Raw genomic sequence first — 20,328 nt, 5'->3', positions numbered from 1 at the left:
TGGGATATACTCAATAAGAAGAATAAGAATAATGTCTGAAGGAAAACACGGCAAATATAGTTTAACATCACTATATGCAAGGTAACGTTGGTAAAGCATATATGTATTCAAATACAGATATTAGAAAAGAGCATTTACATTAAGGCAATAAATATATCCTCTAAAGTCAGATTTTTTTTCATTACATCATTCTGGGAATAACAGTTCATTAATCTTTCCTGGATTATGATGATTTGCTTTGGAAAATACATATAGGTTGGAAGGATGGGGTGTCTATTACTTCCAATTTTGCACTTTTAGCATAGCTAGCCTACTGCTGATTTAATTTACACATCCTAGTAGGCAATGTCATTCTGCTCATTGCAGTTTGCTTCAGTGTTGAGGCAACATGTTAAAAGTAACGCGCGTTACATAGTCAGATTACCTTTTAACCCTTTAACCGCCAACTCCCTAAATATTCCCCACGCCAGGCGAAATCTGAACAATTTTCGTTTTTTTACTTTTTTACATTTTTTTTACATTTTTTACATTTATTCAAGCAGTATTGACCACTAAATGTTGTGCAAGTTGCCAGTGTATACACGAAATCTATAAATGTAACCTGAATTCTCAGCTAAGCAAAACATCTTGATACCAAACCGTGCCCTTTTCAATGGTAGATACTGTCGAAACTGTAAGCGGCCCTTCCACGACAATAAACTTTCATCAACTGCAACTGACGGTCCTGGCATGTAGGGCAACTGAAATGCTTCAAATAAATGATCAATCAAAGGACGTAGCTTGAACAAGCGGTCGCGGTTTGGATCTTTCTTATCTGGCTCGTTTCTGTTGTCATTCAAATGAAAGAATTTCAGCAGCAAAGAGAATCGGTTACGTGTCATGACAGCTGCAAAAATAGGTGTTGCATACATAGGATCTGTAGACCAGTACATCTCAATATCTGGTTTTCTGATTATTCCCATCAACATCAAAATCCCAATGAATTTTTTCATTTCGTTTTCATCAGTGTCAAACCAAGCACGAACACAGGAATGTGGAGGTAAATTGGGATTTTTCTCAATAAACTGTGCTGCATACAGATTTGTCTGATGAACAAAATGTCTGATCAAATCAGGTGACACAAACAGCTCATAAAAACTGCTCAGCAGTGTAATTGTTTACATCAACAATAAAGCCACACGTTCCCTCAAACGAATGCAGAAAAGGTAGTTCACCACGGGCAGCAGCCCAGCTGAGATGCTGGGGATACACCCCACTCAGCGCCGTCATCTGATGCGTCTTCATTCACAGTATCATGCAGCGCACGTGCTGCTCATCACTGTCGCTAAAATCTTCTTCAGAACTGCTACAATCATGATCAGAACTGTCCAAAATCGCCTGCAAAGCCTCACTTGAAGTCAGTTTACGTTTCGCCATATTCACAGCTGTTACATGCGAATCACGTCACATGACCGGCCAAAACAACCACAGACTTGTCGAAATACAACGTAGTAATAATACCCACGCCAAACCGTCAGTTATACTACTTGCCAGGCATTCATATAACCACAGGCAAATGTGCCGGATAATTCCGGCAGTATGGCGTTAGCAATAAAACAACGGTGCCGGATATATCCGGCAGAGGGCGGTTAAGGGGTTAAAGTAACAAGTAATGTAACGCAATACTTACATATTCTACTGAAGCAAAAATACCTGTGTTACTTAAAAAAAGATTTGCATTACTTTTTTTAAAAATGTCTCCGGGGCTCTGTAATGCTGCATTTTCTCTAAGTGATACAGCTTGTATGATAAATGCAGCATTGCTCAAAACATCTTTTAACAGTTGGAAGTATTCATATTATTTTGGCTTAAACTAAGGAGCACTATTAGTTGCATAATAAAATGGGCTCAGGCAGGTGCGACGGTTACTTGGTACAGAGATGCTGAACACGTCAATTTAAAGAGGCACAATCATTTTTTAATATTTTGAATGTTTAATAAGCACAAAGGCACAGTCATTATGGCATACTGAGATGGGCTGCTGCTGCGCTCACCAGTACCAAGTGCCAGTGGATTATTACACTTTTACATCACTCTTGTGGTCATTCACTCTTACTGCCCTACTTGAAGTTCTTTTGCAGCTTTGCAGTTTTACTGTTTTTATTGATATTGAAGTTGCTTACTAAAATAATGGAATACTAGCTCCTATTATGTGCGATTCTTCCTTTGGCAACATAAGAAAAAAAAACTAAACTTTCTTCTGTCAGCATATAAAGGCACAGGTCTTTACTTGTGTCAGGCCAATAAACTGGCCTGATCCATCTCTGGGCTTAGGATTTAGTAAAGAATGCTGGCCAGTAAAATGTGCAGTTTAAAAAGTAAAGCAAAGGTAATGCACGTTTTGTAATGCGTTATATTTTATAGTAATAACTATATAACATATTTAGTTACTTTCTAAAGTTACTTAATTACATTACTCGTAAAAAAGTAACGTTCCCCAACACAATACATAAATACATAATTTTTGATGTTATATGTGTTTTTCTCCATGTTACTCTAGTATAAAAGGATGTACACAATCAACAGTGTTTCAACCTAAGCCAAGCACATTCATTAAGCAGCAAATATGCCTTTGGAGGGAAGTCTTAGCCTAGGAGATTAAAAGAAGGTTTTACTTATGCATTATACAGTATGTGTCAGAAAAAAAATACCCAACTACTGCATCTTCTCTTTGAAGTGTGCTAAGTATTTTTCTTTTAGAATAGGATCATACTGGCACGCTTAACAGTCAGCGGCATGTTAATTGTCATGGTTGCAGGTGAACAGCTGTTCTAACAACAGCTATGTTATGGGTATGCTCAGGTTGCTTCTTACCAGAGATAAGATACATATCAAAAATGATTAACTGTGACTTGCAGTTTATGAGGAAAAGAGGCTACCAAGGCCTAGCTCATGTGGATGTGTGAATTAACAGGCCCAGTGTTTTGCAAGTTACCATAAGAATATGCAGCCACTTCGACTAGATTTTTGGCATGGCTGTCAGATGTGCATCTCAGTGGAATATTTTGTGTCTATGGTACCACAGACTTCATCGCTTGAGCAACACATTGTAACATAATTCTTAGTTGTTAGTGCTGTCTAAAATTCGGTTGTGAATAAAAAAAATGATTAAATATGGACAGCTCTTGCATCTTTTGGTAAGCCTCAAAGTATTAATTTAGCTGCTTAAAGCCTCTGCTGTCAACTACGCTGATTGATGACATACATTATTCTATTACTGTAAATATCCACTGTGTGAAGACCAGTCAGATGTTTTTCCTTTGTGAATGAAGTTGTGAGAAATAATTCTGCAGCATGAAGTCAAAGTGACAGGCTTGTTTCGTATATGTCAATGTAATGCATAAGTGCTACTTTTGTATTCTAGTAGTGTCATGGCCTACAATGAACTTCATCAGTCTTTAGCTTAAAATACTACCGTCACGTATCTATGTAAATGTCTCAAAGTAAGTCTGCCTCAGTTATTGCAATGCAACAATTATGGGGCCTTTACCAACATAAATTAATGTTAATTGTATAATTAATAAAATCATTTGGAATGAACTCTATATGTAGATTAATTAAACAAGTTATTCCTCAACATCTCTAGTATAAAGACAAGTAAAAATGGAATTCAATTGTCATAAATACCGTTTGGTATTCATTGAAGCCTTCATCATCCACTTGTTTGTCAGAGGGTCAAACACTTCCATACTGCCAAGATGCTCACTGCCATCATGACCTCCAACTGCATACACCTTACCTATCACAAAAGAAATTGGTTAAGGCAATTTAGCACATTATTATTCATAACTTTCTAAATTATATTTTGCCTGCTAAAATCCAATGTAAAACCATTTATTTATACAGTACTGTTTTTGTCCTTTACACAACCCCAATTCCAAAAAACTTGGGACGCTGTGTAAAATGTAAACAAAAAACAGAATGCTATGATTTGCAAAGCTCAAAAACCCATATTTTATTCACAACACAGAAAACATCAAATGTTTAAACTGAGAAAATGTAGCATTTTAAGAATAAGGTAATACTGAATTCTAAAAAAAGTTGGGACAGGGCAATGTTTACCACTATGTAGCATCCCCTCTTCTTTTAACAACAGTCCATAAATGTGTGGGAACTGAGGAGACCAGTTGCTGGACTTTTAAGGCGGATGGTCCCTCTCCCGTTTAGTCCGGAGGGTGCGGCGTCTATGTTTTCCAAAATGAATTTCAAATTTTGATTTGTCTGACCACAAAACAGTTTTCCACTTTACCTCAGTCCATTTTAAAAGAGCTTTGGCCCAGAGAAGACCATGGCATTTCTGGATCATGTTCACATATGGCTGCTTCTTTGCATGATAGAGCTTTAACTTGCATTTGTACATCAGATGAACCTGCTGTATTAAAAAACATCTTTAACTTTTGAAGTGTGATCTACTTGCTCCTTTAGGCAAATCTGATCACAACCTAATTTATCTTACTCCCACCTACAAACTTGGTATTAGATGGTAAAATGTTACCATCAGAAAAGCAAAGAAGTGGAACTTGTAGGCCGAAATGGCTCTGAATGACTGCTTCCAAATGACAGACTGGGAAATGATGTGCAAGTCAAATGGGGACAACATTGAGGAACTTTGTCACTGCATCACAAACTGTATTACCTTCTGTGTTCACACAGTGGTACCCAAAAAGACAGTGTGTGGCTTTCTAAACAACAAGCCCTAGATTACAAGAGTAGTCAAAAGATATCCTGATTGAAAAAAAAGAGACCATTCAAATCCAATGACAAAGAGGTTCTGAAAGACAAACAAACAGCACATGCTAAAAAAAAAAGCTGAGAGAAGAAAAGGAAGCTTATAATGCTAAAATAGAAAACAATCTCACTCAGGATAACATGAAAGATGTCTAGAATGGACTGGGTATAATTGCGGGACTCATGTAATCCAGGGCTCTGGTGCCAGAAGGGGATGTGGACAAAGCCAACACCCTGAAACATTATTATTATTTTTTTTTAAATAAATAGACTTTCCCTCCCACTTCCACCTTCTTCCAATGACCAGTCTCCCCACACAATCCCTAATGCCAGTGATATTTTCATAACGAAAACGAGAACTACAACTAAAAATATTGTTTTCTGTTTTACAAGCACAAGAACTGAAATTAAGGCAATCAGAGAAACTAATACTAAATAAAAATAAAAATGAGTGATATGTGAACAACATAAAACGAGAATGAAAATTGAGTAAAAACAAAAAAAACAGTAATAGTATTTTCGTTCAATCCGGTTCAGTCGTGCAGAGGGGTTGTTTGTAGGTTGCCCTGGGTGTGTAGTTACGTTGCGCCGTTGCAATCTTATAACGTGACCTTACTATACTCACATGGTGCAACTTCCGTAAAGGACCGTTGTTTGTTTGTTGAGCACATTTGGTTCATTGGGTTGAAGCAGTAAGCACATGTGGTTGATGATGGCGAGTTTTGCACAGCTGTTTGCGGGTAGAAAGCGAGAAAGTAACGTATGGAAATACTTTAATTACAGCACACATGATAATAAAAGCAAATGTTGCGTGTAAGAAGAAGAAAAAGTGTGTTTTTAGTTAGTGGGAAGAATACTACAAATTAGAGGGCTCATTTAGTTTGACATCATCCAACAATTTTAATTGCATTAGATGTGGAAAACAAGTCTAAAGCTAAAAAGAGAAAGCGAAAAGGTAAGAATATATTGAGTTATATGCGTAACATATTTGTTTTGATACCACAGTTCACTATTGGTCAAACAGTTAACGTGCTGTTTATAGTAGCCATGAATATTAATATTAACACTAGAATCCCTGAAGCTTCCGATTTTTTTCCTATTGCCCCTGACCTCAAATTTTCCAGACATATGCCAAGAACCTCGTAGCTCCTTATCACTGCACTAAAAGCTTGCTTTTGTTTTGCAAATGTGTGGTTTAAGTAGAGCGCAGTCTGCTTCACCCCCACCCCACATTCAGACACATTAAGGCATTGCCCTGCTGAAGTGTTCATCTGGCGATATGTTTGTATGGAATTACAAAGGCAATGAAATACCATTATTTGAAATATATACATTTCATGTGTGTTTAATGTGTACAACAATCTGTGTAAATACAGAATGACAGAGGAAATGCAAGGCAAGAAATGCTGAACACACGGCTAAAACAGAAAATGTTTTCATATGTTACAGTATAATGTTGACATGAAGTGTAGGATGTGTGAGCATGGAAGCCCAAATATCCAATAAACACTTTCACAAAAGGTGTAACAAAATAAGTATGCTCTTATTCAAGAATAAAACCAAAGAAAAAGAAATTACACAACTGACAGGTTGCTGAAGCCTAAGTATCGGTCGGTACAAAATAAAAGACAATCACATACATGTGTTTTGGTTTTGGTGTTTAATTTTCAACCAGTTGTCGCAGTTGTAGCTCTTTTAGAATAAAACAATTCAAATTGTTCAAATGACATGTTGATGTAAATGCCCGTGTGCGAAGAAAAGTAACATCCACCATAGACACTGCGGTGTCCGTTTGCTCAACATAACACCAACAAGATGAGCAAATATTTTCATTGTGTGGCGAACTGTGCAACTGGCGGCATTGCAACATGAACAAATCTCTCGAAATGCACACTTGCTCAAAGCTTAACAGCAATGTGCTTCCACAGACTGGTTTCTTGGATTGAAACATTTGATTTTGCTGACTATACTCATTACACCACTTAATCTGTTTGATCATTGATAGTCAAGATGTGTTTAACAGCATTATGAACTGTGAGTGTATTTTGTTGACTGAAACATAACTTGCATTGAATATGTGAAGGCCGGCATTTGTGGTCTTGCAACGGGAAAAAAATAAAATTGTATTAATATTATATAAAAAGGCCAGAACTAAATAAAATAAAAACTAAAATTTTAAACACAGAACTAAATATAAATTGTTGACTCCACTGAAAAGTAGAACAAAATAAAAATAATTTAGATAAAATAAAAACTACAATTAATATCAGAACTGAAATATCACTGCCTACTACATCAACAACTCTTAACATGTCAACTAGAATGTCTAGTGACAAGTTCACCTCTGATCATCAGTGTGAACTGTCCATAGCTGAAGAATGAGTAAGGAGACAACTGAGGAAGCTACACACAGGAAAAAACTGCAGGACTAGATGGAGTCAGTCCTCAAGTTATTAAGACCTGTGCTGACCAACTTTGTGGTGTCCTCTGCCACCTGTTCAATCTGTTCCTAAGGCTTCAAGCATCCTACATTGTTCTTGTTCCAAAGATGACAGGTGCCTCTTCACCAAATGACTACAGACAATAGGCACTTGCGTCTCACATTACGAAGATCTCTGAGAGACTATTTCTGGAAAATAGAAGTCCATTTGTGCTGGACCACCTACACCCAACTGCAGTTTGCCTATCGGACAAAGACTGGAGTGGAGGATGCAAGTATCTATCTGCTCCACGAGGCTTATTCTCACCTGGATAAAGCTGGCAGCACTGTGAGGATCACTTTTTTAAATTTTTTTCTCCAGCACCTTCAGTACCATCCAGTTATCCCTGTTAATGGGTAAACTCAATGATATGAAAGTGGATGAGTCTATGGTGTCATAGAAAATGGACTATCGGTCGAGCAGACCAAAGTTTGTGAAACTCAAGGACTGTATTTCTGATACCGACGTGAGAAACACTGGAGTATCACAAGGAACAGTCCTGCCTCCTTTTCTCTGTTCAACTCAGACTATACAGTGTATATAGAAAAAAAAATCACCCCCTTCAAAATATTCACATTTTGTTGTTTTGCAGCCTGAAGTGAAGACACACTCAAAACAATATTTCTTGATCTGTATTTGCTCAATGCAATTTATAACAGCCAAGCAGAAAGATAATAGCAATAATTCAGAAAAATAACTCAGTAGAATTGGATGACCACTGGTGTGCTGGTGTTCTGCAATCTTGAAGTCATTCCATAGACTTTCAACAGGGTTTAAGTCTGGGCTCTGACTAGGCAATGCAAGGACATTCAACTTTTTCTACTTTAGCCACTGTGTGGTCAACTTTGCTGTGTACTTCGAGTTTCTGTCATGTTGGAAGGTGAAACTTTTTTCCACTGACAACTTTCTGGCAGAGGAAAGCAGGTCTTCATCAAGAATTTCATGGCATTTTACAATACCATGCATTTTTCCTTACTATCTTGACAAGTGCAGAGAAATACAACCCCCCCACCACCACCCCAAGGGCAGGATGCTACCACCTCCATGCTTTAATGTAGGTATAGTTTGATGTTGGTCTAATCTAAACATAACTTTTTCCACTTGGCCATAAAATTGTCAAGGTACATTTTAGCAAATCTCAAACAAGCCTTGATGGGGCCTTTCTTGTGGAGTGGCTATTTTCTTGCAACCATCCCATAAAAGTCACACGCACACAATGACCACTCTCTTCCAACAATTCCTATACTTGCATCAAAGTTGCCACTGGCCTCTTGGTAGCCTCTCTGACCAGTTTCCTCCTCACTCTTCCATTCAGTTTGGAGGGATGGCCTGATCCAGGAAGGGTCCTAGTAGTACCAAACACTTTCCATTTCTTGATTATGGACTATACTGTGCTCCTAGGGATTGGTAAAGCCTTTGAGATTTTTTTGCATCCATCTCCTTAGTTGTGCATGTCCACAACTTTATTCTTGAGATCTTCTGACAGTGCCTTGACGGCCATAGTTGATTGCTTGCTTTCAGCTGCACTTCCAAGCACTGGGATGCTCTAGGAATAGCAGTTTTTATGCTAAACTAATAGGAATTATTACAATTGATCACAGGTGGAAGTCAATTAACTTGTTGTGCAAAGGAGAAGGTGATTAGTTACACCTGATTGAGTTTTAAAAAAATGAGAAATATTTCTAATGTCCGTCTTTATTTCAGGCTGCAAACCAACAAAATGTGAATATTTTAAAGGGGGGTGATTATTTTCTGTACACACTGTAAATATATATAGGTCATGTCACTTGCAGAAATTCTCAGATGATTCTGTGCTTACGGGGTATTGATAAAGGAGATGATATAGTGTATTGCCGTCAAGTAGAGAAGTTTGTTTCTTGCTGTAAAGACAATTGCCCGCATCTTAACATCAGCAAAACCAACGAACCGCTTATTGAATTTCACCACACCAAAAAGCCTCTATATCCGGACACTATTCAAGGAGAGGATGTAGATGTGGTCCACTCCTACAAGTACTTGGGTGTCCAGAAGTCGGACTGGTCTCGGAACACTGAGTAAACTATATACGAAAGGGTACAGTAGTCTTTTTCTTTAGGAAGACATGGGAAGAGAAATCCTTCACATCTTCTATAATTCTGTGATGGCCAGTGCGATTTTCTAAGCTGTGGTGTGCTTGGGCTGGTAACGTCACTTTAAGAGAGGCACACCATCAAAACGGCATGCTCAGTTATATGACACACTCTGAACCCCTTGGTGGTAGTAGCAGCAAAGGAGAGAATTAAAACTAAATTGAGTGCCATTGTGAATAATGCTGCACATCCTCTCTGTGACACACTAACACTGATTACTTTCATCCAACGAATTATTCAGGATAAGCATGTCAAGAAACACTACTGGGGCTCCTTTATACAAACAGCAATTCATCTGCATACTTACTTAATTACCTTTTTATGTACTGTATTTATTTATTTATAGAGCCTCCGTAAAATGCCACATTTCACCCTGGGGACAAATAAAGTTTTATCTATATATATGTGTGAAAGGCAGAAACCAATAACTTTCACACAGTACTATGGAAGGCAAATAGAAGTGAACACTAATTTTAACCCTAACATCCAGTAATAATAAAATATCACTAAAACAAGCAGTTAGGGCTTTTACTTTTGCTCTATCACAGCACAGAAATTAAATTGGGCATTTAAGATAAAATTCATATTGCAAGATTAAAAATTTATCTAAAAGTGTAAATTGAAAGGAAACATTTAATTATTAAATATCTAACAATTGTTATTTCAAATGGAATCCTGAGCAATGCCATGGAATAAAATCAATTTATTCGGTTCTGTCTGTACAATGTGTATCTACTGCAAGTGACTTTTAGAACAGAGCTATAAGATAGTATCCTTTGGCACAAGCCTATCTGCAATCAACAATTGTTTACTTACGTTGTTAATGGATGTTACTGTGCCTAATATATGAACCACTTGATTAAAGATGTCATAAATACCATGTTTACACAAGGAACTTCCAATTGCATATGGATAGGCTGCCAACATATTGCTACACACACTGCATCTACACTAGAAACTTTAAATGCATCTTTAGCAGACAGAAACAAATCTGATTTTATTCTCCTGTTCAAAATTTAAATTAGCAGTCTGATAACTTCCTCTGTTGTGTGGTTCAATATGGTGAGTGCACTAGATAGTTGTACTCTTATTTGATTTTTACTAGGGCTGCTGTTTGATTAAAATGTAATCGTGATTAATTGCACAATTAAAATTTTAATCATAATAATAATAATAATAATAATCTCTATTATATTTTCTTTAAGCATATTAATATTTTTCTATAAAGCAGACATACAGTTGTGCTTGAAAGTTTGTGAACCCTTTAGAATTTTCTATATTTCTGCATACTGTAAATATGACCTAAAACATCATCAGATTTTCACTCAAGTCCTAAAAGTAGATAAAGAGAAACCAGTTAAACAAAGGAGACAAAAATATTATACTTGGTCATTCATTTATTGAGGAAAATGATTGAATATTACATATTTGTGAGTGGCAAAAGTTTGTGAACCTCTAGGATTAGCAGTTAGTTTGAAGGTGAAATTAGAGTCAGGTGTTTTCAATCAATGGGATGACAATCAGGTGTGAGTGGCCACCCTGTGTTATTTAAAGAACAGGGATCTATCAAAGTCTGATCTTCACAACACATGTTTGTGGAAGTGTATCATGGCACGAACAAAGGAGATTTCTGAGGACCTCAGAAAAAGAGTTGTTGATGCTCATCAGGCTGGAAAAGGTTACAAAACCATCTCTAAAGAGTTTGGACTCCACCAATCCACAGTCAGACAGATTGTGTACAAATGGAGGAAATTCAAGACCATTGTTACCCTCTCCAGGAGTGGTCGACCAACAAAGATAGTTGGCGAGGACACAAAGGACCCCAGGGTAACTTCTAAGCAACTGAAGGCCCCTCTCACATTGGCTAATGTTCATGTTCATGAGCCCACCATCAGGAGAACACTGAACAACAATGGTGTGCATGGCAGGGTTGCAAGGAGAAAGCCACTGCTCTCCAAAAAAAACATTGCTGCTCGACTGCAGTTTGCTAAAGATCACGTGGACAAACCAGAAGGCTATTGGAAGAAAATGTTTTGTGGATGGATGAGACCAAAATAGAACTTTTTGGTTTAAATGAAAAGCGTTATGTTTGGAGAAAGGAAAACACTGCATTCCAGCATAAGAACCTTATCCCATCTGTGAAACATGGTGGTGGTAGTATCATGGTTTGGGCCTGTTTTGCTGCATCTGGGCCAGGACAGCTTGCGTTCATTGATGGAACAACGAATTCTGAATTATATCAGAGAATTCTAAAGGAAAATAGCAGGACATCTGCCCATGAACTGAATCTCAAGAGAAGGTGGGTCATGCAGCAAGACAACGACCCTAAGCACACAAGTCGTTCTACCAAAGAATGGTTAAAGAAGAATAAAGTTAATGTTTTGGAATGGCCAAGTCAAAGTCCTGACCTTAATCCAATCGAAATGTTGTGGAAGGACCTGAAGCAAGCAGTTAATGTGAGGAAACCCACCAACATTCCAGAGTTGAAGCTGTTCTGTAGAGAGAAATGGGCTCAAATTCCTCCAAGCCGGTGTGCAGGCCTGATCAAGAGTTACCAGAAACGTTTAGTTGCAGTTATTGCTGTAAAGGGGGGTTCACACTAGATACTGAAAGCAAAGGTTCACATACTTTTGCCACTCACAAATATGTAATATTCGATCATTTTTCCTTAATAAATAAATGACCAGGTATAATATTTTTGTCTCATTTGTTTAACTGGTTTCTCTTTATCTACTTTTAGGGTTCACAAACTTTCAAGCACAACTGTAACTCAATGATTAACTTCTAATACAAAACAATTTTAATTACATCTTGTCTGTGCCTTTTAAATTATTCCAGTTAGTTTATTGAACAGTTTTGTGTATCAACTACACCCAACAACCACCAGTGCTCCCCTTCCCACACTCTCCAGGGGTTGCTATAACATTTGGGGAAAAACAATACATATGGTTCAAACTTTTGTGTTGAAAGACAACATACCAAAAGCAGATATTATTCAGCTTTTTTGGTAGACATATTCATTGCCAGGGACAGGGCTGACCCACTGACATTCTATCTCCCACTCAGACCTATACCTTGACAGACTGTTACGTTTCACAGGCAGACTTGCAGCAGCAGAGATCACTGTGTGTAGTGTCTTGTTCTGGACGTTCTTCTGTACTGCAAGGTGTAGCTGACAAAATTTACACCAGGTTTTACAAACTCAAATCAAATGTATGTGTTTATTATATTATAGTAATAACAGCAGCTCACTACTCAAAACACGGAGCGCCCAGACACAAACCCGGAACCTTTTGGATATAAGGCAGCAGTTCTTACCTGTGCACCATCCAAGAATACATATCAACTTTCTGTGGATTGACATTTGACCTTGGGTTTGTAACTCATTGACAGCAACATGTAAATTGAATGGATTTTTTTTTTTTTTTTTTTAACTTTAGTTATATTCTTGAATAAAAGCGCACGTGTTTATTTGATATTTGGACTGAAGTCTTCACACATTATACACTTCACATCATTATTAGTATAACAAGGAAAAAGATTTTGCTTTAGGTATGTGTTCGGCATTTCTTGTCTCACATTTCCTTTCATCCTACACTTACACACATTAAATGCATGTGTTCCAAATAACAATATATTATTAACCCTATACAACACCAGGCACCTCACACACAGATAAAGAGCTTTGAGCTGGGAGAACTTTTTGCCCAAGTTGAGCTGCTGCGGTGGGGGGATGGGATAGTAGACTGCTTGCTGCTTGTGCTGATCAACACATTTACAAAACAAAAGACGCTAATGAAGAGGTGCAAAGGAATTTAAGGTGGCCCGGGATTACAAGTTTTTTTGTAGGCTTCAGGGATTCTAGTGTTTATATATAAAAAAAAAAAAAAAAAAAAAAGTGTGAATGAAGCATAATGGCAAAGATGACGCAGAAATGCAATCTTACTTAGTGCACAGTAGTGCTTGTCCATCTGCAATATTGTGACATGACAATGTAACTTTCTGCGCTTGCATAACTGGTTTGATTTAAATTGCTCTCATGTCATTCTCTCAACTTTTAAGAGTTACTGTGTATACAGTGCATCCGGAAAGTATTCACAGCGCATCACTTTTTCCACATTTTGTTATGTTACAGCCTTATTCCAAAATGGATTAAATTCATTTTTTTCCTCAGAATTCTACACACAACACCCCATAATGACAATGTGAAAAAAAGTTTGAGATTTCTGCAAATTTATTAAAAATAAAAAAATTGAGAAAGCACATGTACATAAGTATTCACAAAATTGAGCTCAGGTGCAACCTGTTTTCCCTGATCATCCTTGAGATGTTTCTGCAGCTTAATTGGAGTCCACCTGTGGTAAATTCAGTTGATTGGACATGATTTGGAAAGGCACACACCTGTCTATATAAGGTCCCACAGTTGACAGTTCATGTCAGGGCACAAACCAAGCATGAAGTCAAAGGAATTGTCTGTAGACCTCCGAGACAGGATTGCCTCGAGGCACAAATCTGGGGAAGGTTACAGAAAAATTTCTGCTGCTTTGAAGGTCCCTATTAGCATAGTGGCCTCCATCTTCCATAAGTGGAAGAAGTTCAAAACCACCAGGACTCTTTCTAGAGCTGGCCGGCCATCTAAACTGAGCGATTGGGGCAGAAGGGCCTTAGTCAGGGAGGTGACCAAGAACCTGATGGTCACTCTGTCAGAGCTCCAGAGGTCCTCTGTGGAGAGAGGAGAACCTTCCAGAAGGACAACCATCTCTGCAGCAATCCACTAATCAGACCTGTATGGTAGAGTGGCCAGATGGAAGCCACTCCTTAGCAGCTGTAATTGCTGCCAAAGGTGCATCGACAAAGTATTGAGCAAAGGCTGTGAATACTTATGTACATGTGATTTCTCAGTTTTTTTATTTTTAATAAATTTGCAAAAACCTCAAGTAAACTTTTTTCATGTTGTCATTATGGGGTGTTGTGTGTAGAATTCTGAGGAAAAAAATTAATTTAATCCATTTTGGAATAAGGCTGTAACATAACAAAATGTGAAAAAAGTGATGCGCTGTGAATACTTTCCGGATGCACTGTATATGAAACAATGCGCACAAAAATATGGGATGAATTTTGGCCCTTATTGAATCAATACGGTAAGCAGCATTTTATGTTCCAATATAGCACAAACCTGTATTATTTGGGACCAGTGGCAACACTACTGGTGTGTGTGGATGAACAACATAAATGATCAAGTGCTGCCGACCTGCTTCTGTTATTAAAAGACTTTGATTCATCTGGCGCTGCTTCATTATGTGTAAAGTACAGTCAAATTAATCAGATTAACTTAACGCATTTAGAGGATGTGGAAAAAAATTTAATTGCAGAAATGTAATGTGTTAATCACATGTGTTAACAGTGATTAATCAGCAGCTCTAATTTTTACTGATAATGGAGGCCCCACAGAAGCTAACAGTGGCATAATTAGTAACGGAAGACAAGAGAGGCAGAAGATGCTCTACAATACCCTAATTGTTACAGCTTTTGTCAAAGCCCTAAGTGTGCTGTAGTCAATCAAGACTTGTGAACACTAATGCAATAAAATAAAATCCCACTAAGATTGTTCAATGACTGCAACTGGCTGTATAGTCTCTGTACCTGGTGACAAAAACTATTTCTGCATTTATGAGATATGTCTGCCATGGATACTAGTTGTAAAGCATGCCAAAAGTGGTATTACAGTATCTTCCCACTGGTTCTGGCTATACCACCTTATCCAATTTTTTTTAATAAGCTAACCATCAGTAAGCCTGTTTATTCAGCGCTCTGTAGTCAGCTCTGCAGAAGGAGTACATCAGCCTCACAGAAGTAGACTCTAAAATTGTGAGAGGCTTTGAATACACATGGAGGTTTCCTCAGTGTAACAGTTCAAATGATGGGTCACACATCTCCATTTCTGCCTCAAAAGAATTTCATATGCATTATTTCAACCAACAGGGATACTGCTCAATTAAAATGGTGGCTGATGGGACATTAGGCACCACCAGAAAATAAAAGCTTAAAAAACTTACTAAACATGTCCAATACAGTCTTTGAATATTGATCCAGATCTTGCTATCATTAGCACATTGTAAAATTATTTAAATATCATTTTTGAACTAGAAAAACAGCAATATAATGAAATTCAGCCACTTTAAAATAATACAAGCTGTGCATGATACCTCAGCATTTGTCTTCTTTTGCAATAACCATTCACCACACGAGGCTTGCTTTCCTCTCAGAAGACCAAATCACAACAAGCTTTTCAAGCCACATGTTTTTTTTTTATTTTATTATTATTTATTTCCATATTTATGTGAGGACTCACACAAGCAAATAGAAAATCTATCTTTACTATGAGAAAAAATAGTAACAGAGATATGTGATAAAATGATTATTACCAGATCCTGTTTGTTGTTACAAACACATGCTGGTGTTTTCTTATATCAAACCTTTTGCTGCTTCATCAGTAAATTTTTAAGCCATCCAGTGGTGCCCCATGCTCATTACCCTCCACTGTATACCGTCAGTCTCGGCAAGATATTTTTAAAAAATCTACAGAAAATGGATAACACAGAACACAACTGCATAATATAATCATGCATATTTACACTGTTTGTGAAGAAATAATGGACTTGAAAAATACCGCACTTATCCTTTAGTAGAAAGTCTGTATATTGTACTGGCCTAATGTCTGGATTTTCTTAACAACAAAAATAATCCAGCAATTACAGGAAAAATAAAAAATCATTCAACATTAAGCAAGGACAGTGAACAAAAAAATACCTCCAACAGAGATAACTCCCACGTGTCTCCTTCTACTATTCATCTCGGGGCCAAAAAACCAGCTGTTCTTGCTAACAGAATAGCACTCAATACTACGAAAAGGGTCTCCTGATCCTCCTCTGCCCCCAACACAGAAAAGTACTCCTAAAAGGGAAAAAAGGAATATGTAGAATAGCAAAATCTACACTGTTTTGTTTTCAATTCATACTTATGAAAATTAATCAATATTGTGACAACCTACATGGCCAGCACTATCAATTTAATTAGCAGCCCATTCACACAACACTACCCTCATAACCAACTATTTCTCTACTTCAATCACACATTTTATGAAGCGAGTGCAGAGAATAATTCTGAATACTTTCTTTGGGTGCCTTAAAGCAATCTGTGAAGATGTAAAAAGTATTCTTATATGATCAAAAATGTACCAGCCAAGTTTTGAAATAAAGTAAGATCTCAAGTGTTGCACAATCACACCTATACCAAGAATGAAGGCAAGAAATCTGTTGAAAAAGCAAAGTTGAAAGAGATAAGGCAAAAATAATAAAATATAATACTTTTATAATTATCAAGAACCTCGGCATGCAATAACAGTCATATCTGAGATTTTCAAAGATTCAGTTTACTGCTTGCAATCTTTGTGACAAGATCCATTAAATGTGCAACAACATTCCACAAAATGTAGTAAAAAATTATCATGTCTCTCTATTATAAAAAGAAATCCTGTCCCCTGTCCTGATAGTCTATGATACGTGATCTTCTCGGTAGATAATTTAAAGACCCGCGAGACGAAAGAGACCTGCCACGGTGCGTCTCACGGGAACATAGAACGAGAGTCTTGCAAGACACACCCTACTTACAAGCAATATCAAAAAAAACAAATCAGTAGTGTAAAGGCAGTCATGCAGCACACACAGCTCCAGGGCTCTCAGTGCATATAAAGTGTATAAGGGCAATACAGTAGAAATGAATAGGGTAGAAACGAAATGTCGACGATTAAACAAAAAAGAAAGAAAAGCGCGGAGAAGAGAGACCCAAGAGCGATGGAGAGAAAAAAATGCTAAAAAGAAAAACAATAACCTAGGTGCAAATTTAGAAAATAAGGAACGTGATGATCAGCCCGGAAAAAGTGGAATGAAAAAAAAAAGCACGTCCAATCGGGCGCGAAAAAAGAGACTCAAATGCGTTGGACAGAAAAAAGAGCAAAAAAGAATAATCGAGGTGCAAATTCAGAAAATAAGGAAAGTAATTATCAGCCCGGAACAAGTGGAATTGAAAAAAAAGCACGTCCAATCCGGCTTAGAATTAAAAGACAATGAGTAAAAGAAAGTAGAACTTCATAAAGACGTTTACAAACGTTGACGCTAAACACATGCAGAGCAGGTTAGAGACTATGAAACCAGTGAAATTAGAAAGGCTCAAAAAAAAAAAAAACAAAAAAAAAAACGGCGCTATACACATGTGGAGCTACCCCAACTGAATGTGAGCAGCATTATACATCCTGCAAGAAAGAATTCAACCACGCCAGTGGCCAGAAATAAAAGACAGGTATTGCTTTTACAATGTCACGTGAGACCAGGCAGTGAGCCATCACTTAAAGCAAGTCAACAGACCTCTAAGCTGGCAGTTGTTGGATTGCTTTTGGCAGGCAAGCATCATGTGTTTCCAGCTCTTAAAACAACAACATGCAACAGGCAGAAGAGGCAGATAGCAAGCAGCAAAAAGACAGCAAATGATCCAAAGGCATATCCTTAAAGTACGTTCAGCCGCAACACCCTTCACAACACGAGCAGTATTATACGTCTGGGAAGAAAGAGATGTAACCTCGCACGGGGCAGGAAATAAAGAAAAAGTATTGTTTTTAAAAAAGTTTTTAAAGTAAAAGTGAAAATAATGCATATGTAACAATTCACAAGAAAATAACAATCTATTTAAATTGTAGATTGCCTGCCCTAAGGTAAAGTCATCCCTGATGAATGGGGACGTGGGAATGAGGGGTCCTTTCATCGGATTAGCGCTATTTCAGATGTGGAATGGCAAAATGGGGGAAGCAGCTAGATGAATGAGGTCTCTACGACTTAAAACAAATCCAAATCATATTATGTGATATCATCTAATGTGAAATTCTACTCCGTACTTCTAGAATTTTTATTTTCATACTGCATTGAGGATTTATTCTGTTCTATGTATTGTACTGTACGGCTCAGAATTAAAAGACAATGAGTAAAATGACAAAGTAGAACTTCATAAAGACGTTTACAAACGTTGGCGCTAAACACATTCAGAGCAGGTTAGAGACTATGAAACCAGTGAAATTAGAAAGGCTCAATAAAAAAAAAAAAAAAAGGCGCTATACACATGTGGAGAAAGTTAAAGGATATGAAAGTAGGAAAATTAGAAAATATAAAAAAAGAAAGTAAAGCATTGCAGTAGCACAAACAAACAAACTGCCTCATTTAACTATGCACCATTCTAACTTTGGTTTTGCACAATAATTACTACACTATTGCACCTTAACACTTAATTCTACTGTATTCACATAATTTTACTTATTTATTATGTTCTACTATACTGTTATCTTTCAATCTATGACATTTTGTTAATTTAACTGATATTCTTCTAACTTTGCACAGCTTTTGATAAGCGGATCAGGATGCATTTCACTGCGTGTTGTCCTGCATGTGACAAATAAAGAGTCTTGAGAATTTCAAAAACGGAGTTTACCGCACATGCATTTATTGGTTACTTTGTTAGTGTATATATATTTATCTGTCTGCTTATTTAAAAAGCTACATTTACCCCAGGAGTCAAAAACGTTCTGTCTAGCCCTTGTACAAAAACCTAGACAAAAGCTGGGGTATCACCTTGGTAACCCCATGTACCTTTGGAACTGTGAGAGGAAAATAGCACGACTTTACAGACTAGAGTCCAATGCAGAATTCTACTTACTTTTTTACTTTGTAAAAAAAAAAAAAAAACATTAACTGCTGATGACGATGTAGATCGTTTTGTCTGTGCTGAAATTCCAAACAGAGAAACCTATCCTGACCTCATTAAAAAGATTCAGCATATTGGGACTCGCAAGATTACAAATATTGTTTTTAAAGAAGTTCTGAAATAAAAGTGAAACTAACGAAATAGCAACAATTCAAAGAAAAAAAAAAATCTTAAAAGTGTGTATCCGGAAAACCAAACACGGGGGTTGGCGAGAGAAGCGAGCAGGGGGCTAAGCCCTCTAGTAGTCATAATAATAGTATGGCAGTGTACCAGTATTTCTATTCACAAGACAGCATATAAAATATGCACTAAGAGTGTGCATGCATCTATAATATGTTAAAGACATAATTTTCAGGAAACTAACTGTATATGGTATATGTTGAATACACCATAAAAAAAGAGAAAATTACTAGCCACCACAAACAAACTGGAGATACAAAGACTTCTAGTTAGGGCTATAAAAATAGCCAAAAATTTAGTATTGATATGAAAATGAGCATTTGAAAACATGCCCCGTCACAACAACATGGTTCTCCATGAGTACAAAGTCTCTTTCGTCAAGATATACTTGGCTTTCCCATATTACTCACGATTTCCAGATCTGAAAGTATACTCTTTGTCCTGGCGCAGTTGTCTGAGCTTTGGGAATGAACCAAGGCTTATCATTGCTAAAATTCACAATTGTTTTTGTTGGAATGCAAACTCTTCACCAGATCTAATATATCAAGTTACAGCATCAGTGTATACGTGGATGTTGAAGGAGGCAGTTTTGTAGGCACTCCAGTCTGTAGAGGCTGAAGGCAGATTAAAATTAAAATTAATATTATATAATATATAAAACACTGTTTTTCATTTACCTGCTGTGTATTTCCTAGGAATTGTGCGCATGGAGTATTCAAAGCCTGGGATTTCTTTGTTGCTCAAATGAAGGTGATAGTTTCTAGCTTCATCTAGAAGATCCCTGCATTTTAGGTTGAATTTTATCATTTCTTCTCTTGCAACAGTTCCCATGAGAAATTCCACAGGCAACAGTGGTAGACGCACCTAACAATAAAATACCAGACATAAGGTTTGTTACAAAACTTTGTAATAGAACAATAAGTGTATATACAAGTTAGTAACATGAAATGACCAACAAGGAAATG

General features: G+C 37.1%; 1 protein-coding gene across 1 annotated transcript in view; it reads right to left on the bottom strand.

Moving 5' to 3' along the window:
- klhl8 (kelch-like family member 8) overlaps nt 1-20,328 on the bottom strand; it is an 80,500-nt gene that overhangs the window by 25,421 nt on the left and 34,751 nt on the right. The window contains exons 4-6 of the mRNA XM_028802288.2: nt 20,041-20,227; nt 16,187-16,330; nt 3,667-3,778 (exon numbers count right to left, since the gene is read on the bottom strand). Coding sequence (XP_028658121.1) covers nt 3,667-3,778; nt 16,187-16,330; nt 20,041-20,227 — 443 coding nt within the window. The remainder of the gene's footprint in view (nt 1-3,666; nt 3,779-16,186; nt 16,331-20,040; nt 20,228-20,328) is intronic.

Source organism: Erpetoichthys calabaricus, chromosome 5, assembly GCF_900747795.2.
Source record: "Erpetoichthys calabaricus chromosome 5, fErpCal1.3, whole genome shotgun sequence".
Classification (NCBI taxonomy): domain Eukaryota; kingdom Metazoa; phylum Chordata; class Cladistia; order Polypteriformes; family Polypteridae; genus Erpetoichthys; species Erpetoichthys calabaricus.
The sequence above is the reverse complement of the archived record's forward strand: the minus strand, read 5'-3'. Positions and strand labels throughout refer to the sequence as shown.